The 27,837-nt window shown below is 30.4% G+C and overlaps 1 protein-coding gene across 2 annotated transcripts in view; it reads right to left on the reverse strand.

The window, feature by feature from the left end:
- LOC105364195 (uncharacterized) overlaps positions 1-27,837 on the reverse strand; it is a 131,848-nt gene that overhangs the window by 5,468 nt on the left and 98,543 nt on the right. The window contains exon 2 of one of the 2 annotated variants that reach the window (XM_011502074.1): positions 27,035-27,394. In XM_011502074.1, coding sequence (XP_011500376.1) covers positions 27,035-27,067 — 33 coding nt within the window. In that variant the 5' untranslated portion in view covers positions 27,068-27,394. Of the gene's footprint in view, positions 1-27,034; positions 27,674-27,837 lie in introns of both variants that reach the window. The other variant, XM_011502073.1, reaches the window with a different exon arrangement.

Below are 27,837 nucleotides of genomic sequence, written 5' to 3' on the forward strand. Positions count from 1 at the left end.
GTTTATAAATGATCCTTGTAATTGCAATGCTATTACGAATCTTTTATTTTATCCATCAATTAATATATTTAATTTAATAATATTCGTTATAAGCGTAACATGCATTAGCTATTGATAATGATCAAAGCTCGAATGAGCAAAACTCTTTTAGCGCTTCATTTTCCTGAAAGCCATTTGACTCGTTTGCTCTTGACTAGCGAGAAAAGAACAAGAAAATTGAGGAGATGAAAGTATTAATTTGGTCCATAATCTTTATGCAAATGAAGCCTAGAGGCGCCAAGCAGCTCTTTTCTTATGCGGTAAGCCTGGATAGTTTTGATTTAATTGACGACTGGGCATAACTCGTATAACACGCATCACAAGCTGAAAAGTGTCTGGATGCCGAGGGTTGTTAATCCAACAAGTCGAGATTTATGTCACGTGTTACATCAACAAACTAAGTCGAGGCGGATATTTCTTATTCAGCGAGAGTGGCAAAGACAAGGAAGAAGGTGTCAGAATATTTTTTTTTATGTACGACTAGCCGTGCCTACGTGGATATTGTAATATTCGCTCAATACATTGTCGACATTTATATTTTTGAATGAAATAGATTGGCGATCGGCGTGAAAGTGGGAGGATATATTTTAGATTTACTTTCCGTTTCCGCATTTGGTACGACTTTAACGTTATTACGGAAGAAGCTGCAGATTTTTCTCTCTAATTGCAATTCCATTGCTAATGGCTCACGAGAGATGTGCCCGTAATTGTTTTACCATTGAAAACTAATATGCTTGCAATAATGACAAATTTACATATTATTTATCGGAAAGTGAAATATACCGAGGAAATCCATAAGCTGGCGTTCATAATGCCATTTTAATTACAAATTATTATGATAAATTGTAAGCGATAAAACAAATATTTAAACCGCGGTGGCAGGTATTGTGGTAGTGTTAAGTTTTCTTTCATTTCAACACAAAATAGCTTTCGCATACAGAGAATTTTTCTAAATTACTAATCACATTTTATGTTTTGTGAAATTAGTATGTTAAATTGTGAAAAATATTTATTAAAAATTGAAATTGATCCAATGATTATTAATATTAAATATTATGTTTGCTATAGTAAAAGATTTACTTGCTTACATAGTTATTACATTCATTGAATAATTAAGGAATGGAATTTGTCATAAAGGATAATAATAATAACAATAATAATAATAATAATAATAATAATAATAATAATAATAATAATAATAATAATAATAATAATAATAATAATGGCTGCATCATTAAATATAATCAATAATTTTACTTTATAATTCCAATTCCCACAGAGAATAAACAAAAAGCAAAGGGAGAAAAATATATGACTGGTATTTTGAAAAAAAAAGCAGGCTAAAAGACTTTACAAAAAAAAAAAAAAAAAAATCAAAAAAAAAAAAAAAAAAAAAAAAAAAAAAAAAACAAAAAAAAAAACAGAAAAAAAAGAGGAAAAAAAATATTTTAATTTCCGTAGTAAATTATGATGTAGCTATCGCCAGGACATGACTCGATGAGAGTGTTCGGAATAATGACATCGTAATACTAGTCTATAAATCATCCAGATGTGATAAAAATCTACACCATCAGAAATGCAGCGCTACGTTTAGAGAAAGGAACTAATATATTTAACATGAAACAAGTTGTTTATTTTCGAAAGACATCCGATAACGTTTTAAGTATTTATTTTGCAAATTTCTCGAGGTACTTTAAGCTACGCAATTATCAATGTACATTAAAAATTAGGTGCTATATAAAGTAATTTTATATTAATAGTTGTAATTATTGTCCGAGAGATCGAGCTTTATAATGTTTAATAAAATTGCCAATTAAAACAAACATTTTCAATTGCGATAATATAATGGGAATTAGGCTTGTTCAATCAACACATCGAAATTCAATATATTTGAAAGTAATAATAGAATTTTAGAAAAATCTGCTTTCCTACACACACGTAAATGAATGAAAATACAGTCGCATCACGCACGCACAAATGCTGAATATAATTCATATAATAAATATAAAAGTATCTTAAGGATTTAATTCAAATCGATATTAAACACCTATTTATCTAACTATTATTCTCACTTGATTTACCTAAAACCTTCAAAAATTTAACTTTCACATTTTTACTCAAATGATTATGATTGTCAATCGATTGATTGACCCTATCGACGAACAATATTCAACGTCGATATGACACGGCAAATTGCAAATGTTAATACATTTAAATCAAGATACATGTTTTTTGAAAAGATATAATTTCCATGTGTTTTATACGATAGCGTGTCGTTGATATTGATAATTTTCCATGGAGAAATCTCGAATTCGACATTTGTTTAAAGCATTGAATAATAGCCACTTTAGTCGTTAGTGATAAATTTCTCGTGTCCATTTATTTATAGATATGGGACTTTGTCGGGACATTGTCATTGACAGTATATTGTCAATAATTTTCATGACATTTTCTAGGCAAAGCTAATCGTGAAACGATATGCAATATCGTCACATTGTCACATTGACATCTGTATTATTTACGTAAAAATTTGCGTATTTGTCATATTAGAGTTGAAAAATTTTCACCCTTTTTATGCTCCGAAATTATTATTCTTTATTTTTCATTTTAATCGAAGGCAGCACTCTGGCACTCGAAATTTTCGCTCAAATCGAAGTGGCTCTTTGCTATAAGAGAAAAGTGACTTTCTTCTTCAATGCCTCTGGCAATCCAGATAACTTCAGATTGGATAACTTCAGCGGCAAACCTTCTTGTCCTGAATAGATAATAATTTCCCAACGGCTTTCACCTCTCTATCTACAAGCAATGGCCAATGATACACGCATAACTACACTGTCCCTGCTACACATTTATTATTATAATTCTGTAAACCTCGAAGCTCAAAGGCTCGACAAAACCATAGTTCACTCAACCAAGTCCTTTTCAATCGTCGTGGCTCTCAATTAAATAGTTTGCTTTTAACGCTACGTTTAAACATCGTAAAATGTTGCCGATTAACAATGATTATTCGCTGCTAAGAATGTTGAGAGGTAGAGAGTACGTAGCTTTAAAAAAAAAAAAAAAAATATATATATATACATATATATATATATATATATTTTATAATCGCTATCGCAGATGATCTGTACATATACGCTTTAATGCAATAAGTAATTGTACCACGATCTTTCGTTTATATGGAAAGGTGCTTTGTAAGGAATTAGGTGTACTCGTACAAGTAATAAAAATTGTCTCGAATGTACAAGGATTTTATAATGCCATAATGATAAGAGAAGTTTCTACGAGGAAGCTATCAGAAAGGTTACCATATTTTTCATTTGCCGTACTTTAAATGAACGATAAATCGATGTTTTTAGCTGCAGTCATCGGTTATGTGAATTGAAGATGAAAAACATTGACTCACCAAACATTGGCATTGGATTTTACAAATTACTTAATAATACATCACACAATATGTTTACAATGGAGATTTACAAAATTATTTTAATGGCACTTTGGAATCAATAATAATGTCATAACTCAATTTTTCAGAATAATTCACAAGTGTCAAATTTGCTAATACGATAATAATTTGCAAGAGTATTGTAAAATATTATTTGTATTTGCAAGTTTATTACGATTATTCGTGTTTAAATGTCAGCGAAAATAAAAAGTCAATCGAATTAATGTGTGGCATTGCGTGTATTTTGCGTTAAATATGCCGAAGCACTTTAAATTTGAGTAGGTCGTCTTTATCGGTTAAATGCGATATCGAGATGCTTTTAAAAATAACAAGAGAAGAAAACAAGTGAAGGAGTCGTCACATTTTAACTCATTCTCATTTCATATCTTTATATCCACTTTTATCTTCCACTCTTTATTATATATATATATATATATATATCTCATATTTATCCTTATATTTAGATAGCTGTATTGCTATAATTCATTTTAATCCAACTTAAATTTACTTCGAATCAGCCAAAGGTATTATTTACATTTCAAACTGCGTTACACGACATTTTACGACAATAATACGTTATTTCATCATTTCTATAATGTATACGAAAGTACAAATAATCTTAATTTTTAAACCATATACATCACTTTGGACATATGTTAATAATTAAATTGTTTAAGTACGACAACATACAACTGTCCACTATTTTTTTTCTTCTTTTCTTTTTTCTATCTCTTTTTTTTTTTTTTTTTTTTTTTTTTTTTTTTTTTTTCATAACTCGTAAAATTATAATAAAAGTTCATTATTGTATCGTACAGATTGTTGGCGATTGTTTAATTTTATTATCAATTTCTTAATTCGTGTTAGTATATATTTGAATTGCTGGGGTAATGAAAAATGTTTAACTGACAATTAAGTATTTGCCATCGTTAAAGATTTCATCTCATTAAATTTTATTTACTATGTATTTTACGCAATATTTCGGTCCTAAAAATCGAAAATTTCCAGAGCTGAAATATTATATAATGGGAAAAATCGTAAAATTCATAAAAATCAGCGGCATTCGATAAATCGGTGGATTTCCTTGCTATTTAAGCTATACAATTGTGGACTTTGAATGCGATTGGAGAAATTTGAACTTGTGTGTATAGTAGCGAACGAAAAGCAAAAATCGTTGGAGAGAGATAGAATTCAAATGGAAGTGATGTATTAAATTGGGAAGCTCGAACATCCCGTAAGTAATTGAGCCGCGAAAGTGCCTAATTAATTTTGAAAATTTCACGCGACCGTCTTTCTTCAATAAGTCCACCTTATTTTCTCAAATCCCAAGACTTGCGTCTGAGGAGAAGTGATTTCCTCCTTCGTGCATGTGTGCGTGCGTAAGTGATCGCGCGCGCGCACAAACACATTCCCGATAAGAGGGTAGGCTTGGTACAGTTATCTGCTTCGGAGGCTGTGGCTCTCTCTCGCTCTCTCTCTCCCTTCTCCCCTCGCCCTTGGATAAATACGCGCGAGGAAATAAATCGAGTGTAAGGCGAGCGAGAGCCTGGAGGACGCATTTCGAATGAAACGCCCGATAAGGACTCGGACCTACGGCCGCGCGCGTATGTGTGCGTGCCCGGATATTCGCGTGGCTTGGCCGGAAATCTTTCGAGCAACGACGTCCATCGCTCTACATCTTCTGCTTAACGGCTCGAATACTCGCATCCGTAGGTGTTCCTGGCTCTACGGTACGACATGGCTTGACTCACATTATGTAGCGCCGCGACTGTCATCGAACGATTGAGAGTAAGTATGAGTGAGAGAGAGAGAGAGAGAGAGAGAGAGACTCGGGGCACCAAGTGGCTGGACGCATCCACTTACTACTCTTACGCTTGGACGCGATGATGTTTTATTTGTTATTGACTGCTGGGGGGATTGGAAGATTCTGTACTTTTCATGGCGCCGAGCGTTATTGACTTGCTCTGAAATATTTTGCGCATTGGATTTTAGTCGGTTTTATGGAGGACCGTAAGGATATTTGTCGGAGTGGAATAATGGCTATGTCGGTTAAAAAGATTTATATTACGAAATTGCACGATAATTCTTTGCTATTTGGGTTTATATTAGTATCAATTGGAAATCCGATCCCTTAAAACGACTGGGATAATAGGTTTTTTTCTTATTTGGATTGTATCTTTATAAATGAACATACTTTATAAAATTGTTGTTTCTTAATGGTGGACCTCATTCATTTAATGTAAAAAAAAAAAAAAAAAAAAAAAAAAAAAAAAAAATTATTGGAATGAATCGTGTGTCATTGTATTTTTTTTTTTTTTATCAATCATTCATTCGTCGTTGATAGAACTGAAAATTAAGGAAGAAAGTGATCGATGCCTGGAGTCGTTGTTTTCACCGATTTATATATAATTATGTTTTCTTTATAAATTAGCTCATTTATTTAAAGTTAAATCATTTACAATGGCAAAAGCATATGGCAGACTTTGCAAAAGCTAACAGTTAATTCATTTTGCTATGATTTATCCGCAAAGCTATAGATTTAATAAAACGTGCCGGATACTTTGTAATGATTTATTTAAAGTTTCCAATGGATTTCACAGATAAAGTATTTGTAAGACAGTCTTTAATTATATAACTAACTGATTGGTAATTTATATTTAATTAATTTATTCGTGATTTGAATATGAAATAAAAATATCTAATTTATTCCTCTTATGAAATCTAAGATTTCGCCAAAGTAAAATTTGAAAACACTTTCTTTATATAAAAAACATAATATATGTATATATATATATATATATGTATTTATATTTATATTTTCAAAACTATAATACAGGTTATAATGTCAATAAAATTACAAAATTCGCAATGATACAATATTTACGATTTGAATGTAAATTATTATGTAAAATTTGTCATTGTGAGTATTACACTTTTAATTTTTAAATAAATTAATTTTCAAATATAGTAAATTCAATAAAAATTTCGTCTGACATAGAGCGAATAATTAATTTAAATAATTTTTTTCAAATATTTAAGTAAAATATTCAATTCTAAGATAAAAGTATGTATTTCATAATGGGAATAAATAATTATAATGAATATCTACTGAATCTTAGATAAATTTATTGTAAGTTTATGCACGAATATAGATTATTATGTTAAAAACTTACAATCTTGAAATTGTCTGAATTAACGGATTTTCGTTCAATTAGATTAGACTTAATAATGGAACTAATAAAATAAATATTAATTATTGTTTGATGTCTGCAAATTGCACTGTTACTTAGTTAATTTTTCCTTGCTATGTTAGTTTTAAATTATAAAATATTTCGGATAGTGACAATAAAGAAATTTTCCCACTTGCTTTCTCGCTTAATGAAACTATATCTTTTGAGTTTTATATCAAGATTTGACAAATATTCAAATATTGAAAGGTGTACATTCTAATTGCAAGAGAATATTTAGTTACGGTGGCATTACGGTATTATTTATTTAACATAACTCATATGTATATATATATATATATATATATATATATATATATATATATACAAATCATTTGAATATTCATTATTCATTGATGCATTCATTTGAACATTACGAGTACGTTCACAAGCTCTATAATGATGCCGATAAACCAGAATTATAATGATCTGATAATATTCAGAAATATCTATGAGTAGTAAACAAATAGTTTATAGTTTATAGAGGTATGCATATGCATATGTGATATTTAATGGATAGAAATATAATTTAGTCATTAGAATTTGAATTTTTGGAAATTTAATCGTCAGGCATTTTTCTTATCAATTAGTATAATAAATAAGCATTACTTTAAATTTATGCCTGACAATTAAAATTGTTTTTTACATTAGAAAATAAGTAGATAATAAACGAAGTTTTATGTCGTTTAACATATTTAGAAAAATATGTTATTTAATATATGAGTTCTAATTTCAAATTATAGCAGTTATATTAACCATAACAAAATCTATATTAACATAGAGTATTAATGCTTTAAAAGATTTACTAATATTAAATAAATGAGAAAAAATTTTTTTATAGCAATTTAAGATTGATATATTATTATGTATATGTAGGTGTTTATGTAAGTAAAAGGCATATATATATATATATATATATATATATATATATAATCAACAAGTATATCTTATTATTTAAAAATATTGAAAGAGTTCATTGAATATTTAACGTTTCCGTTTTTAGAGGAAATTAATCAATATTTTTCATGAATTTTTAAACGTCAGCTCATTTTTCTTAGACCTTGTTAAATCGTTTATTTACAAAATTAGTATTCAATAATATAAATTGAAAATATACTTTGCATTTTTTGGATTTCTATGAATTTTATAAATTAATAAAGTAACAATTTCATACTATTATGAATTTCTTATTAATTAAATTCGTGTGAATTAATTGGGATTAAGCATTGTATATATTATAATTATGTTTTTTCATTGTCAATATTTAATTTTACGATATTATGAACAATCTTAAAATGGAAGGACAATATTGTAATTAAACTTAAATATTTGTATTTATTTATAGTATCGTCTAAACTAACATTATTTCGTTTATGTTTTGCTATTCTGTTTGTCTAGACTTCATATATGGTATGCTTTAGACAGAATAAAAAATTTAATTTCTTATTCTAATTAAGATTTTAATTACTGTGCCACTGAACATACATCTGATATAAACAATAAATTTTATCTTCTCTTATAAATAACATGTAGCTTATCTTAGATTATGATAAATACAAAGCTGCTTGTAGTCTGAATATGTATAGAAAGTGATAAGAGATGACAACTGAATCTAGAAATAGATTTCGTAGCACGAAATGGATTTAAAGGCACTTAGTTGGCGACATTCAGCTAGAAGATAAGAATTTGATATATAATCTTTATACAACTAGCTATAATTATTCTAATAAAATTTTACTAATTAAGAATACGGTTTCTCAAAGCGCTAAAAAATAAATTCCAAAATGTAATCTAAACTGATTGTTGTATAGTATTTATAATATGCCCGTGTAATTATTAAATTGTGGTACTGGCTTTAAGATTTCCTTTACTTAAAAATAATTAACTATTCCATTTGTTTACGGAGAAGTTGGCAAAAAAATTATTGAAATACATAGAACCGGTGGCAATAAATGACCACGAGCGAGTTAATTAACAACAAGGTCGATGGATTAAGTACAGAATGACTATTTCTAAAACCAAAAAATTCAACAAACAGGTCACAGACAAGAATGCGCGATCGTTTCAAAAGAGTTTCTTGGCAAATTTTGAAAATTATCATAGACTCTAATCTAACAGAAAGTAGCACCTTAAATGTTGGCTAATCAATAACTTTGCGTGATCTATGGAACGCATAGACAGAGTCGCCTGCGTATTCCATCACCTGCAAAGTCAGGACTCCCCCCTCCCCTGTGCCCCCCCCCCCCCAATCTTCGCCAATTCCACGTGCAGAGACGAAGTGCAAAGTCATTTAATTCAATAACTCGTCGCGTGAGCCGACTGAAATGATTCGACGCTTGTTCGCAATTAAAATTTCTTCCTTCTCCGTACTAATACAACGTGCGAGGTAATCGAGCCGTGTAAGTCGCCTGTATTCAGGTTCTAATTGCTCACGATGTCGCATAAATCTTGATACTTTGATAAGAATCTGACATAGCCATACAGGTTTATTACACCTTAATTATCTGGGACGGAATTTTTTCTCTTACGCCCTTTGACGTCCGCAGGTTTCGCATTTTTACCAAACTATAGATCTTAATTGCACAAATTAGTCGAAATTGTTGTGTTTACAGCTATGTACAAAAATAATCTGCAATATTTTTCCCGAATAATTATTCCATCATAAGTTTTCTGTATCCGACTTATATTCTTTCTGCTCAGATAAATAAATAAGAATAATATAATGATATCTTGTTACCGAACGATTTACACATATTGTCATTTGATTTATGCCTTTTAATTTAACTAACCACCACCATCAGGTTTTATTCATAATTATAACCAATCAATGTATACATTTCAAAGATAAACAATTATATCGCGTACCTTTAATTAAATATTTTGCAAATTGTAGCGTCAATGCTATACGAGTAGGGAAAAGTTTATTGAAGAGTGGTTGATCATTTAATGATCAATGGCCTTTCCGACACTGATCATACCGATCCTTATACTTGTCATTCGAACTAATTATATTGAAGTACTTTTTGCTCACTCAAAGCGATGAATTTTATTTAAGCTCGGAAATATGCTGCAACATAGTGACAAGTCAGACCACTTGGAATTTCTTCATTAATATCGATACGACACTGTGTTCCAGCAACAGCCATGATTATTCATTTGCATTTAATTTTCCAGGTTTCGTCAAATATAAAAACTATATCCTCTAGTGGTGTGCTGCTTATTTTAACAATATATTATATAGTATTAACATATGTTACTAAATATAAAGTTACTCATGCGTTAACGAGAAACACGACGAAGAAAATCATAAGGTAGGGATTGGCTCGATATACTTGAATATGGAAAAAAAATTTTTTTCAACCTATAAAATAGTCAAATACTTGTATTCGTAGCTTAATAGGATATATTAGAATAAATCACGATACTTAATAAAGCCTCCAAATTACCGATTACGTAACATTAATTTACATATTTTTATATCATTGTCAATATTTTTAAATTAGAATATAATAAATATTTTGTTGCATAAAAATCTCAATATATATATTATTCTCAAAGTCTATTGGTATTTACTGATTTTTATAGTATGTACGCATAATTCTTAAAATGAGATACTAATTTGCCAATCGATATTTCTGTATATTCAACTTTGGCGATTTTTTAAAAATAATTATAAAATTAGTAGGTACACGCATACTTACTGTACAAAACGGATTTAAGCATAAAATGGATATGCAGAGATATATCATAATAATACATAATTATTATAAGGATTTTTATTATTTTTATAATTTCACTTATCCTCTAAAGTCTTTGACGAACTTTAACTATCTAATTTAATTAAATAATAAATTTATTTTGATAATATTACACGATTATTGAATCAATGCTATTTGTATCTAATGATCAAATAATAAATTGGATAAGTAATATATATATATATAGATATACAGCAATAAAAGTAATAATTAAATTATAAGGGTTAAACAAGTAAAAATGTTTATGCGATTAAATATATAAACGAGAATTAAGTTTTTGATTTTTTTCAAATTTCGAATTATCAATTATCTTATCAGAAGAAATTACAATTGATACATACTGGATCATATTATTCTATATTTATACCACTTTATAAAAGTTCGTATATTCACATTATCATATAAAATTTAGACACTAATATACTTAATATTTTATATTAATATAATATTAATATAATATAATATTTACTATAACAATAATATAAATATTAAGTGATGTAAAAATCGTATCATATTCTAGAATTATTAAATTATATATGTCGTATCGTAATCATTTATTGTTATTACAATATTTACAATTCATTATAAGTAAATTTTTTGAAGACTTCACTTACACACTCAAGAAATATAATTCTGTTACTTAAAAACTTTAAACTATATTTGTGTTTTTTTTTTTTTTTTTTTTTTCTTATACATTTCTATAATTTTTTAATACATGTTTTTCTTTCTAAAGTCATTTAATCATTTATACTTACTTTATGCAATAAAAATTTTTTACGATTAAAAATTATATTTTATATAAATCATTTTATATAAGCAGCACAAACATCATTATACTTTTTAAAAACTAAATTCGTTAATTTTCTTCTAGAATACAATTTATCATAATAATATAAATTTTATTAGCATTTGGCTATTTTTATGATCTCTCTGCAAATATTGGTAATTAATTCTTTTTAAATTAAAATTATATACTTTTGAATACAAATTATCAACATAAATTTATCTTCAAAGAATAATAAAAATCAACATTAAAGAAGGTATATTGGCGTTTTTTTTTACTTTATAATTTTGTAGTTTTTAATCATAAGATATAATATAACATTAAAAACTGTTGATATTTTTAGTATAAAAAGGTAGTAAAAAATACCAAATAAAAATACGAAAGGCAATCAAGAAAAATGTTTTAAAAGATAGTTGAGGAGATATTATCAGTGATTATATCAAAAGACAAATCTTCAAAAATAAGATTTACCACGTTGATCAAGTTATCTGTTTATAAATATTTCTTACATCAAATAACCTTTGAACTCTTATTACATTATTTCCTCTCCCAGGCTCTCTCTCTCTCTCTCTCTCTCTCTCTCTCTCTCTCTCTCTCTCTCATCTTTTTTTCTGCTCCCCTCACTCGCATATAAATATATTCATCTGACTATTTTTTTTTCTCATATTAAATCAAACAAATACAATTTTATAATCTAATAAGAACCAAACTCCAAAAAAACCTATTAGAAATTCTAGAGTAAAAGGTTGTGAATGAATCATTCTGTTTGAGAGAAGTTATTTTCATAACGATAAGATCGAAAAGTATAACGAAAATGAATAGAATATAAATATAAATGGTGATTTTTAATGTAAGCAATGACATAAATAACAAAATTAACTATTGCTATAAGTAAAAATAGCAAAACTATCTCTATTCGTTTATTTCAAATATTATTCAATAGCTAATTTAATTTATAGGTTACGAAGAACATATGCATATTTTCAGATTTCTGAATAACGAAATAAATATGAAGAACGTGATTTCTTAAATTTTCTGTATTTGATATCATAAATATGCATACAGCGATCTCCGTATCCTATAAATTACGTTTTCTATAAAAGTACATTTCAAATAAATGATTAGGGGACTTTCGATATTATAATTCATAGTGATAGTGGATATCATTATTTATGTTCTTAGTCATCTTAAATTTTTTTTTATATTTACAAATGTAATTTTCATCATTTTATTTTTCACTTCTACCTATGCTTACATTAAATATAATATATATAAATAATGAAAATAATAAAATAATATAAAATAAAAAATCGAGGTCATTTGAATTTCGATTTTTCAAACGATCAACAACTACTTAAATTGAAATTATCATTCTAATTTTATAATGGAGTTTACGAATAAACATCCCATTAAATTCAATTGTTCATAATTTAAGGAGTTAATATATTATCTACATTATTATAATCAACATTTTATATTTAGTATATAGACATATTGAAAATAATAAGAAATCGTTAATATTCTTGGAATTTATACATTTTAAAGTAATTTCCTAGAATATTGAATTGTAATGTGGTATCGAGTTACGAACAAGTAAGTAGTTACATAGTGAATTCTTCAGGCAACTATCAGAAATTGAAAAATTTTAAATACATCCAATAATATTTTTACAAGACAATTTCATCGTCTTTAACATGGTATGATTTTCCATTTAAATATTTAAATATTAATTTGTAATTAATAATGCAGATTGCTTTATTAGAATGGAATTTTCAATATATTACATTTATGTAGCATTGGTCAATTCTAACTTTTGTCATGGCTATTGTTATTGTTATTATTGTCGTTGTCATTGTCGTTGTTGTCGTTGTTGTCGTTGTTGTCGTTATTGTTGTTATTATTATCATCATCATCATCATCATCATCATCATCATCATCATCATCATCATCATTATTATATTAATATGAAAAGTCTATCGAATTTGAAATTAATATTTTTAATGATAAATGAAAGAGTTTGTATGTTAATTCATTTTGCTAATGGACGAGTATTTATAGAATAATTTCATTCCAGTCATTGTTGCCCTTCATTCCCTCGAAACACACACGAACGCACACGAACAATCACGAATAATCACGAACAATCACGAACAAACACGAACAAACACACGTACAGAGACACGCGCGCGCATCTATGATCGTTAATTGAACGCAGTTATTATTGCTTATTTGTTAAATTGTACTTTATGCCAATCCTTCAAATTCTTATGATAACTCAGTTGAGTTTGTACTTTATAATTGTAGCCATCGACCGCCCTAATAAATAAATGGTGCAGCGATATAAAAGATGCTGTCGAGAGAAACGATAAAAAAACTATAGAATATCTAGTGGAGGACGCGTCCGGTAGCGTCGAGTACCTAAATCCACTGCTATTAGCATTGCTCGTGGATGACGCGCCAATACTTTACACGATCATCTGCTCCATCGTGCAGGTCAAGGGCATAACTAATGATAAGCTCGCGAGTATCCTAGTGCAAGCCCAATGCCCTATAACGCACATCGTATTTATCTGTAATGCAGAGGTGATCGAAAGGATGATAAAGAAGGGCGCCGACATTAATTACCGGGATAAGGAGAGGGGCTTCACGGCCTTGCACATGGCGGCCTTCACGGAGGACTTGCAACTGGCCGATATACTCCTGCAACACGGGGCCCAGGTTGATATTATGTGCCGAGGGGGCGAAACCCCCCTGCACAAGGCTGTGATTGTAAATAAATTTGGCATGGTGGAGAGGCTGTTATCCAAGGGGGCGGACATAAACAGCCGTAACAATTCGAATTTCACGCCCCTCCATTGCGCCTTTCATTTTCACATTCAGCGGGATCACATAATCTGGCTGTTAATTCATAAGGGGGCCGATCTAACGGCGAGGGATGCTTTTGGCGTTACGCCGCTGCATTTGGCCAGCGACTTTCCCGAGGTCATTGAATACATTCTGAGCAGAGGCATGGACGTCAGTGTCAAAGACTTCGACAAGGGGAGAACGGCGTTGCACTTTATTATGGAGCGCATAGGTTGTGATATTAGCATTAGCAATCGACAAATCAAGTCGATTACAGCACTTGTGCGACACGGTGCCGATATCAATGATCGGAACAACTACGGATGCACTCCTCTGCATTGTGCCATCGAAGCGTTGAAATATTCGAAAGTGGAAGTGGATCGTGTTTCAACGATTAAAGAAATATTGCAGTTTTGCTTTGAGCATGGGGCGGACGTAAATGGGAAAAATGAGAAAAGCGAAACTGTGCTTAGAGTCGCTGCCGACGATTCTAGCATTTGGGTGAAAACTATCTTGGAGCACATTGCAAAGCTCGAATTGCAAGGATTGCCGATAGATGATTGTAATATCGATATTATTAGAAGCAATTCTTCCTACAGGTTGTATTATCACCTTTGTAAAAGCGAGCTTTTAACGATGAAGGACGAAAAATGCTATGGGAACATTTCCTTATTCAATTTATTAACGGACAATGCAAAAAAGATGATAGATTACGCGCGAAATCACGATATCATGGAATATTTCATAGGTAATTGCTATTACAATGGTTTTCCTATTTACTGCAAGTATTTGTCGAATAGAGTCGACAGAGCGGTTAAGAGGCAAAAATTAATGTACGACACGGCCAAATTTCTAAGCAGTGTACTAAAATTTATAAATCCCCGTGACGTAATAATGGACAAAATTTTATATTACTTGGACGAGAACGATATGCGTAAGTTGATTGGCAATTGATTATTATGTCAATTAATGTTTTTTTTTTTTTTTTTTTTTTTTTTTTAAATGCCGGTGATAATCATAAGAATATCGTATGACAATGTTAATCGTAACGTTAAGGAAATTTTGATGACAATGTTGGTAAAGATGTTGACATGAACGGTAATCGCACTTTCTTTTGGCACTTTCTACGTCTCTCGGAGTTACAGTTCACTCTACATAAAGTTAACTGACTGCAACTTTGCTTTTAAACGAATCATTAATATCCAATCATTAGGTTAATAAAGAATTTAAAGTAGAATAATTTTCGTTTATTTAAAGTGATATTTAATTTCCCGAAATCAATACGCACGTCCAATTTCACACTAATAATAAAGAAAAAAAAAAAAAATGAAAAAAAAAAATAAAAATACAACGTATAATAGCGCAAATAATTAATTTTTGTCTTGTAAAAATTATGGCAAATTATCATGTTAATATTAACAATCTAAAGACAATAATATTTGTATTTCTATCAAAGAAAATCGTAAATATGATAATTGTAAATTAATATTTAATGCGAAAGTACGTATTATTTAAAAAGTTTCTTCATTCGCAGTTTGTTTTTACTAAAACATTCCTCAATATTTATTTATCAATATTTATCAAGTATTGCAAAATAGAAAATATTGTGAGTCGTCTCTGCTATTGGAATTTACTTTTTCTCAAATGTAAATACTCGTGAAATAAATGAAAATAAACATCATGTGAGGGTATTTTTATAATTTCTTATAAACTCCAATTTTTCTTATTGAGCAACAGAGTTTAAACTTATTAAAAGGATTCAATAGTAATTGATACATATATACATATATGTCTGTAATAAATGGAGTTTATAATAATAATAATAATAATAATAATAATAATAGTCAGGCTTCATATGATATTAAGATCGTCAAAATTGTGCGCACATGTAATGCTACATAGTATTGATTATAAAAATATGAAACTAAGAATTTTCACATACCACTAGCAGTTTATACTCAGAAAAAAAATGACATTTTTATATCTTATTAACACAATTGATTCTCAAATATAATCAATATTAATTTTCTTTATAATATTTATTAACACGTTCGATCATCTGTCTTATGACATCGATATTCATAATAAAACTAACAATGAGTCAGTAAATTCATTGTACTTCGCCTAAAACTTAATTTATCGATGCGGATCAAAATTATAACCGAATAGGTATATCGAAATTCTATTAATTGTCGTAGTGTACTCGTAAGTGATTAAAATTTAAAATTTTAAAGCGTGCACGACTCCGATCGAATATTATGATAAAGATCGTAAGAAATTGTACAATTTAGAGATTTTAATTTTAAAGTAGTAATATATCAACTAGGTATAAGGCACAAAGAATTTTATTCAAAAAGCACACAGAAGTTTTCTGAATTACACACGCGCGCGCGCACGCACACATGTGTATTAAATTTTGTAAATTTATTCAAAACCATTATATAAATAATTTTAGTTTTTTGAAATAAAAACTTCTTTAAAGCATACGGTAGTTTTTTTAATGCGTATGCATAAGTTCTTGCATAACTGAATATATTGGCATTATTTTTTTTTCAATCAAGCTTATATTACTAAAAGACAATTGTGTCAAGGACATCAATTTCATCAAAGATATTAAAGAACAACATGTTTAGCGAGAATCTTACATATTAGTATTTTTATAGGTACTCGAAAACAAGAGAAAGTTTGGCACATTTAAGATTTTAAAGAAATTGCATCCGAATATCATAATATTACATTTAAATGTCTTAATAATTCGTAAATACAATTTTTACCTGAAATTATAAGAAATGTTTATAAAATTCATATTTATTGTAAAAATCAATTGGATAGGTTAGCGTTAAAATCTCTGACACACTCATTAAATAATGTATATAATGTAATTTCTATAATAAAGCTGCAATTTATGTCTATTACTGGCTAGATTATCTATTGCCAGCTTATATAATGTTGTCATTCGAAAATCCTAAATATATTAACTATTAATTTGTAAAATTCACAAACTTAATTAAAACCTAATCGCCCTAATGCATATTATTAATAAACAATATTTAACATCTTTTCTTCCCTTTTTTTTTTAAAAAACATAAGTTATATCTGTTTTAGAAAATACGTATGAACGATATAAGGATGTCTAATTAATAGAAATGATTATTATCAATTTTATTAAATATGTATATCACTTTGGAATTAATATAGAATGCATAATATTATCGATAATATATTAAAAATTGCATTACATTTTATAATAATTCCTTATGCAGAAATGTAAATAGTTCGTGAAGTTTTATTTAGGATATTCATCTTCGTTACTCAATCTTTCGAATTATTAATAAGTAATATTTTTTTTATGCTTAACGACTTTAAAAAATTGTAATTTCTTTAAAAACTCGGACACGCGTCGCTTTCGAGAATTAAATATAAACATTGATTTTAATATTTTAAGAAATAAATAATGATATGAATTAATCGAGTGAATTATTCGTTATTTTACTTTATTTTGTAAAATTCCTTTTACATTAATTTGCATAAATGGCATAAATGATGAAAGACTATAGATTCTTCAAGTATTTTGGTACAATTTTTTCAACCTATCCTACATTATTCCTGCTTAATAAAATGACATATCCTTTTATTTTTTTTAAGCTAGTGTTATGCGAATGGAAATGTCCAATACGTAATGTGGGCGAAAATTATTATTTTACTTCATGAAATCATATCAAATTTATCACATTGTTTTTTTTTTTCTTTTTCTTTTTTTTTTTCGTTGAAATTTCATAATGTAATTTAAGGATTATTCCGAGTCAAGGATCCGAACTTTGAAAGTGTAACTGTAATATCCAGTGCCTTAGCACACCCTTGAATTATATGTCAATTAAGACAGGAATTATTATTGTAAAAGAATCAAATGCAAAATAGTACTTCAATTTAATATGAATAATATATTTAGGTATTATGAAAAATAAGGAAATACATTTATTTCAATAATAATAATAATAATAATAATAATAATAATAATAATAATAATAATAATAACAACGTTCGGGTATAGCAATTATGAATAATATTATGCATTTTAGTAATAATTTTTCGTATTCTCCGATTATTAGTCTCTTACAGGCAATGTGCTGTTATGTGGAATCCGTTGAGGAATACGTAAAATTGTTGGACCGATCGTGATTAATCGATCGATGTCACTCCAATGGCTCTCCAATGCCGGGAAAATGCTCTCTCATCGAGCAGCTTTGGATTTTGTAGGCGAATCGCGGGAAGATCGGCGGCGGTCTCCGCGATTTTACAAAGTAGCAGGAGGCGAGAATCCGACTCTTGCACCCACGACTCCGTACGTGTAAATCATCGTCGGCGGTTCGCGTAATGCACGGCATTGCAAAAATTGTTTTAAATTACAGGCTCCGTTATATATATATATATATATATATATATGGTGGATGAGATGCAGAGGCTGGGATGGGAGGCTGGGAGGCTTGATTTAGAACGTTAGAGTATATAAATGGGCGCGCGAGTCGGTCTGGGCTTTTTAATTGTGATTGTTATGAAAGGGGGAATAAATTTTGCGGTGGTCCGGGTAGCTTTTATTGTGCGGTGATTATTTTGCAAGCTGTCTGTGTCGGCCATCATAAAATTCTTCGGAATTTATCGCTGATTCTTGGAAGCATGCAAATGTAGTGCACGAGTGACTGAGTTTGGCGAGTGGATGGAATGGGGCGGGAGGGGAAGGAGAAGGATGAAATTTAGGTTACGAATTATGCCCGACGTTTGGCAGATTATCGAACAAGCTAGTGCGTGTGCGCGTGTGTTTGTGCTATTATCGAGAGGTTATTATGCGCGTCGTGTGGGCTTGAAGACAAATATGTTTTATTTGATAGATAGTAAGGGGCACTGATTCGGCTCCATTGACCATATTTTTGGCTACGCAATTATGTTAATAATACAAGGTTTCTAAGCTTTTGATTAGTGTACAAAGTCACTGGGCGTAACGGCTCCATTAGATTGAATATACATTTTTATTATGATAAATCTAAAAATAATCCATTAGATATAATTGTGAATGATTACATCTTTTAAATCCTTGTTGAAATAATTTCATTTTTCATGTGAGCCTAAGTATAGCTATCATTTGCATTTCTATAAAAACAAAAAGGAATGAAAAACTAAATGCCTTCATAAATATTCATAGTTTAATCTCCTATACACGAAGTTGAAGGAAAAGTAGCCAATGATTGACTTTAATAGGTAAATGAGAAACTGCTTCCGGTCTTATAGATTAATAAATCTTGTTTGTTGCAAAAATAACCGAGTACAGTTGAACTCGGGTAAACGTATTCGCCTATCACTATTTTCTTCATTAATATTTTTTATTCCTTTCGCGTTGAGACTATTATTTGTAAGTTTAATCGAATGATTTCACTCTCCAATAACGGTTAAATTTATCATCGAAACCATATTTTACGATATTTTCACAGACTATGCTATTATAGTACATTTTGAAAGGTAAAAATGCCTTCCATCACTGGTATTGAAAGGATAAATAATTATTATGAGATTGGTAAAATGGCATAAAATCATGTATTTGAAAAAAAAAAAAAAAAAAAAATCATAAATAATAATAAGAAAGCTCGAAGGATGTAGGTTAAAAAGATTTTCAGGCGCTCGGGCTTATGCAATAGAGCCAGAATAGTCCTAGAAAATAAAATAAGCATTATTCGAGACAATGGAGGCTTGTAAAAGCTCGAGTGTCGCAAGTAACCAATTTGGATGCATATTATTTCATTTATATATTCGATATATCTGTTTTTATAAGCTTCTATTGCAATCTGAACTGTAAATCAAGCCAATAGTGGTTCATAAATATTGACCTTCCATAAAAATATTTTTATCACCCAAATTAAAAATACGTTTCACAAGTGACAATAAATAATAAATATAAAATAAACCATAATTTAATTTTTACAAAACGCTTTAAATAATTGCCAGATTATATATATATATATATATATATATATATATATATATATTATCCATTATATATGAAGCTGTGATTTAGATGTAATGTAATAATTATTATTCTCTCCGACGCAATTGTTTTTCTTTTAAATTTTTATAAGTTCATTTTGAAATCCTTCGGAATGTACTTTTCTCAAAGTGTATGTGCGCGCGGCGTTATTGAATTTATGCAAAAAACGTATAATACTCTATATTTCTTGTTATAAATTTCGCATTAAATACCGGATACACAATAGGTACTATTTTGCCAATTGACGTGGCCATAAAAATATTTTCATTTCATACATTTCGTACATTTGTAGGATACAAAATACAACATACGTCGAGTTACTCATTTCGTAGTGCTTATCTGCTTCAAGCGATTAATCATAATAAATTCGCACTACGTATTAATATAAATTGAATATGTTAATTGATATTGGTATTACAGTGAAGATAAAATTATACAGTAAATATGGAAGAAATTGCATTAGACGAATAGTGAATAGAAGTGAAATTTTTTTTTTTTTTTTTTTTTAAATAAATTTCGATTAGATAAGAACCTAAATAGCTAACTTAAGAGCCAAAGGACATGATATCAGATACGTTGTGACGTAAAATAAGCAAATTGATTATTAAAATATTATAATATTTTGAAGTTATTATAAATTGCTTAAAGTTTGTGCTGATTGATTGGTAGAAACCTCTTAGCGCCCTTCTAAGCCACACATGCCTGTCTCAATTGCAGTTCGCCTAATAATTTCCATTTACCATCATCATTTTACGAATACCTGACGTTCGCACTTGGAAAATAAAGTATAAAAGTCTCGAAGGATTCTTCGCTTGGTTCACCATTACTGAATCATCAGTATGTGAGCGCGCGCGCGTGCGTGTCCAGGCGCGGTCGGGCACTTTGTGATTATATTGTTTATCAATATCACGCAGTATCCACTTATTTAACTCCACGTGAGAGGGGCATCTCCTCCTTTAGCCGCTAGGCTCTCCAATACATATAACACACTCACGAGTTTGTGTAAGTAAAGTTGTTATGCATCCGAGCGGCCGCAGATAAGGATCTGCCTTCTTTTCGCGACTCCTCTTTATCTCAATTATTGTGTTTCAAATTTATCACTCATCTTTAATATTATCTTGCACGTTGTACATCTTCGGAGGAGATGAAATAGAGGTTCGATACACTTGAAATGGACTTTTGTATTTTATAATTTATTGTTCCTTGTAGCAGTAATAGAGAGAGAAAAATAGTAACCGCATTGAATTAAAATTAATTAAATTGAAATAAAAAAAAAAAAAAAAAAAAGCAAAATGATGAATAAAATAATACTCTTTTGGCATATTATATAGAACTTTCACAAGGCGAAAAGGAATATTAATTCAAATAAGCAATTAAATAGACTTGATTCGAGATAGAGAAAGCTAAAGAAAGAGATCATTCTGTGACGTATTGAAAATGTATTTGATATCAGTCTATAATGACAGGCAGAAAATAATAAAATTAAGATTATTTTCGTTTTTAAAACGTCATCAATAGATAATATATTATTTGTATCGTTGTTATAATATCGAAAAAGCTCTACTACAAGAGCACAAAATGCCGATATTAAACTTGGAAATTTTCTCTACGACGACAAATCGGCTCGGTGACTCTCTAATTAGAAACAAACGTAGATAATCATCAGACGTAAACAAACGTCTTCTGGAAACAGATTATACTCTACGTGCATTGCAATTTCATATTTTATTTTGAACAAATGTGGCTCGCATCATGTATTTTACTTTGTATGGAGGAAGTGAGAGAGGGAGAGAGAGAGAGAGAGAGAGAGAGAGAGAGAGAGAGACGCGCAGTGGAAGAAAATCAAGAGACGTAATCTTACGATCTATATTCGCGTGTGCACTCATGTATAATAGAATCATATATATGGCAGACCCTTCATTTTAAGGTTTCAGTGTGCGTGCGCGGGCGCGCACGCACGCACATTCATTCGTCGATCTTGAAAAATTGGACCTGAAGATGCCGCTACATTTAACTTATGGATCAAAGCATTAAAACGTTAAATATACACAAAGAATTTATTTATTTACTTTTTGCAGAAATTAATCATTTATCATTATCGAATACTTTTATCGAAGCAAATAGTTCAAAAGCTTTTCTTGAATTTATGTCAATTGAATTAAGTTATTCGAAGAATTCTGATTTGATCGATAAAACTAAAGAGACACACTGTACACCAAATATTGTTTACATTATAATTATTCATTATGTATTAGATTTTTATTATTTCGAATTTATTTTGTTGGAAAGTAGATTTAATTTCATTAAAATGATGTTATTTTAAAAAATTAAATACTGTCATTTTACATTTGACATAAGTGCATAAAATACTAAATATATTTAGGATATATAAATTTACGTTTATATTCTTCGTTTGCACATTTCGATAATACAAATTAACAATTAATACATCCAATTCATCTTAATAACTGCAAGTAACAGTGATGCTGGGCTAACATTAAGATGCTTTACAAGTGTATAAGTTGCTGAAAAATTTGTTGTTGCTGTTTTAAATTAAATTCCTACTATTATTTCTTTTATAATATATAGTTAAAAATATTTTCTAATGTATTTTTTATAACTTTACGGTTAATTATTATTATTTAAATCGACTTTTATTTACCAGCAATTAAATTGAAATGAGCCATTATCTTTTCATAATAATAATAATTTGGAATATTTTACAAAGAACTTTTCAAATATTCATTTTATTATTTAATTTTTATAACAGTGTATGAAATGTACTTGATGAATCATTTTAATGATTACGTTGATCTTTCCCATACACAATCTATTCTTTCATTTTTAACATTTCATGATTTGGAAAAGTCTGCTTATACATATTTAAAAATTGCAATATATCAAAGGCATTAAATTCTATCTGATTAAATTCATAATATGATTAATATTTAATTTCAATGCCAATGAATATTGAATGTGAAACTAATTTACGTATGAAAATGTTTATTCTAATTTTTGTTCGAGCGTTTGGCAATATGTAAATCATGTTGTGAATAAAGTATTATTTATTAATTCTTTCACATTAATTCGTCGATTCAAGAGGCCTAGTCTCTGATTGAATTGATGAACGTATTCTTTTGTATGACATGTAATACAACGATGGCAAAGTACTTTAATATTATTCGCCAATTCTATGAGAAATAGTAACGTTTTATTACCATATTGTTACGTCGTATTGGTTATGGTAGAGTTGATTTTATTTTGAATACGCAATTATATTCGTGTTAATTATGTCAAATATTTCACTTGGAATACATTTTAAGGTACAAGATTGGAGAACATTGACGATAAAATCATAGTTTTCAAACGTTAATTTCGTGCGTTAATTCGTAGATGCATTTCGGAATGAAATATATTATGTGTGATGCGTGACAAAATTTATTTCGATTCCTCACTACGTACTCGCCATCCATTAAAATACTTTGTGTACGGAGAGCCAATAAAAAGGAGCGTATAAAGTAAATTTCAAGAATAACAATGGATAAATAACAGGTGAGTAATGAAAATTCATAATATTGCAAATTTACAAACTACACCGTACATTAAACTATTAGTTTTTTTTTTTTAAATAAAATTTTTTTCTTCTTCTTTTTTTTTTTTTTTTTTTTTATAATCTATTCACATTAAGGCATTTATAGTATTAAGCTCGAGTCTACGTATCCCACGATTGCTCCAGTAGCACAAAACGCTGCTATATTATTACGAAAATCGACTAATAACAGCCAAAGCCACAACGAGTCTTCAATAACTATCGAACGCATTGGCAATTTTTCAATTCTCAATACATCCTCCTTACGTCTCGCGATAAGAGTCTACAAAATATATATTGCGAATGCACAGACCGAAGCTCGTGCCGTTTACCACCATTAAGCAAGTAACCGAAATATCGAGGGCCCCGGGGACGAACGATTAACGGCGGCGGCTTGTCCAAAAGGTAAAACGACCGCGTGATAATATGTGAGAAAGTGGAAGTGGGCCGATAGCGCGAGTCACGCGACAACTGCACATTTAACCTTTCACTTCATTGACGTCGACGTGGCGCTGCGTGTCTTTATTTTCCCATCGAAGCGCGCTTTTTTTTTTTTTTTTGTTTTTTCTTTTCTTTTTTTCTGTTTTTTCTTTTGCAGGCTCGCGAGGCCGTTATTACTGCTCGACACGGAGATCGAGATTGGGATCGAGATTGCGCGCAAGTGGCCTTCGCCGTCTGTGCTTTTCACCTCTTATTCATCTGATGCTGATTGATTTTCCAGACGTTGATAAGCTTAGCGCTCTGTCGATCGAGCTTAATGTTACCCAAGCGGATACGTTTAATCGCACATAATTTATCACAAGGTGAGCCGCTCCCCTGCTTTGTCCTATTTATGTGGGGGTGCTCTTACTATCGACGGATTTTTCTATTCTATCCTACGTTCTATTGTGTATTATCTTAGGCTGGGCGATTAAAAATTTCCTAAAAAAAACTATCCTTATGATTGCCGAGATTTTTCGTGTAATATTCGAGATTGGCGGTGCGGCGTTAAGTCGTTTTCAAGCAAATTGAACGCTCCTTGTTAAACGGCTGTGCGTCTCTGCATAATTTATGATATATGATATAAATATTATTTGGACGGTAAATGCTTGAAAGGTCGTGCAGTAAGCGTAGAGCAGTATTGAAGTCATTGAAGATTAACCAAGAGTATAAATAATTAAAGTCATGCTGCTTTATATAAAAGGCGAATATCGTTTGAAATGCAAATATAACGGAGCGATCATTAAATCTAACGAACTCCATTAGATTATATTTCTCGATTTAAAGATTTTCTTATTCGAGAATTATCATTTACTACGGACTATAATGATTTTATCGTCGATTTTAACGTTTCCTTATCGCAAACTCCTCACTTCGGCAACAAATTTCTTATTTAAGACTATGATTTATTAGATGATTTGTTGATATCAGTTAGGGAACTATGTGCCAATCATTTGGAGATTACGAATATATTGGTTCGAAATATGCAAAATACAATCATTGCGAAAGTCGATTAATACGAAAGTCAAATATATAAGTGATAGATGATTTTGATATGACAATAACGAATCGCCGAGCATCGACGAAATACAAATAATAGAAAGAAAAGAAAATAGTATAATAGACTTTTATATTATTTCCAAATTATCAACATTTTTCATTTATAATAGCATGTTAAGTAAAATTTTATAATTAACAATACAATGATACTAACCAAATTCTCTCTGAAAATCTAAACCAATGTATTGTGTTGGAAAAATTTTAACTATTCATTTGTACAATCGATGATTGAAAAATTAATTTCATAAAGCATGATCAATTTGCGGGTAAAATTGAGATATTAAGAAATGTGAAAAATTAGTAATACATTGATATAATATTATAAGCATTATTAACTAGCTTACGATTAAACAAAAAATTCTAGGGAAATTTAAAAGTATTATTTAGGACATTAATATTATTATTATACTGATGAAATAACAATACGTATCTCAATCATAATAAAGATAATGTAAAATGCACGCCATCCCAATAACATAACGTAACCTTTAAATTTTATCACGTATACAATGCATTTAGATTACACAGCATTAAATATATGTCGAGCGACAAATGATATAAGTATAATAATAATAATAATAATAATAATAATAATAATAATAATAATAATAATAATAATAATAACAACAATGATAATAATAGTAGTAGTAGTAGTAGTAGTAGTAGTAGTAATAATAATAATAATAATAATAATAATAACAATGATAACAACAACAATGATAATAATAACAATGATATAATTCTGTATAATGTTTTCCGAATTTCTATGACTAGATGATTGTGACTAATGTGCGACACGACCCATTGGGCAAATTTATTTTCTCATTGCCTCTTCAATAAAAGAGATAAAAACATAGGACGTACAATGTATTTTTCCATATTATTTATATCCTATTTATATCCTAATGCGACATATATAAAGTTTACGATTATAGCACCAAGATACCCGATTCGAATAATAAATTGAAAGTGCAGACTTTCAATTTTAAGATTCAGTTTATATCTTCAGTTGGCTATGATTCCGTTCACTTTCGTTTTCCTTATAAACAAATCATTTTAATTACCAATAGATAAACTTTCACAATTTAATTTTTAAATTACATAAGAATCTTGAAAACTGACACGTGAACGTTATGCAAAAAACTTTTAAGAATTTATTCCACCATCGTTTATCGCAATAAGTCAATATTCGCATAGCGTACTTTATAATGCGAAAGATTATCGATTATTTAATTGATCGAACGTACAAAGGAATTTTTTTTTTTATATTTTCCTTTTCATATATTTTCCCTAATTATAATCATATCCTTAAAATTTCTCTCGTCCATACGTTTCGTCGCCTGTCATCTCAACAATGCCTCGGTCCGGCCGTTTTCAACTAAAATTTCCAGACATTATTTATCGATACACACTCGAACGTTCCAATAACCTCAACGACTAAGTCTTTATGCAATTTATTGGCAAAATCGAATATTTTCCTAATATTTAAGTTAAGCTCGTTAATTTGAATAACGTTGGGCCCCATCGGGCTATGAGGAAAGTCCTACATTTTAAGGATAATGTCCTTCCTCTTACGATTCCCGGCCTATCCTAATCCCAATTCCCCAATCCGGTTAATGTCAGGTCCGGGGCATCGCGTCGCGCCAATCGCGGACTCTTCATATCGGTAGCGCGCGGCTTTCAAGAGATCCTCGGGCGCTCTTGCTCAAGGACCCTCGCTTGAATATCGTCGGATTGTAGGATGAGCGCCGGTCAAGTGATGGGTGCATGTTATTTCTTACCGCGACGAGTGCGCCGAAAGCTTCAATTCGCATAGTAGCTGGCCAGGCCAGCGGGAAGGCCGTCGCTTGGAAGCGCGTGGACCGATCTGGAATACCGATCCGGGCGTTGGCCACGATCGCTGGTGGCGGGTCCGCTAAGCTCGCCGTCGTCCCGGCGGCCTCTATATTCCGACCGTCCCCTTGTCGTCCGGCTGTCGCGTTCTGGCCTCTTCTCAGGGCAGTGCCCGAGGCTCAATTGGCCGGGGCTCGATGAGCCTGCGTCTCGCCTCGTTGATGGTGCGAGGGTGTCGATCCAGCGGGTCGGACGTTGAACACGAGGAGCCTGCCACCCCAGACTCCGTACATGGCTACCGCCTTGATCTGCAACAATTCACAATGGGGGGTTGGCCTTTATTTCGCTCACCGACTTTCTCTGCCCGGCCGCGAGCCTAGTCAAGGTTCGTCGTAATCTTGCCGCATTGCGGAGCTTAGAGCTGACGTGCGAGCTTTGCCTTACAACGGCCGTTATCGTCGTGTCAATTCGAGCCTTTGCGTAGCCGCTCGGTAAAAGCTTCCTTGACTCTGTCTCGGTGAACGCTATGCTATCCGAGACTAGTGGCATGTCTGACCTGGTCCTAGTTTGTCTACTGGAATACGTTTCTACAAATCAATTACATATTCTCTTTAACTTTCACTTTCTCGACCCTTCTCTATTCATCTCCCTCCCCTCCTATTGTACCACCCATGCACGCAAGCACACGCGCGCACACGTACGCACAAGCTCTCCCTCTCACTCTCTCTCGCTCTCTCTCTCTCTCTCTCTC

The sequence above is a fragment of the Ceratosolen solmsi genome, unplaced genomic scaffold (assembly GCF_000503995.2).
Source record: "Ceratosolen solmsi marchali unplaced genomic scaffold, CerSol_1.0 scaffold43, whole genome shotgun sequence".
Lineage (NCBI taxonomy): Eukaryota > Metazoa > Arthropoda > Insecta > Hymenoptera > Agaonidae > Ceratosolen > Ceratosolen solmsi.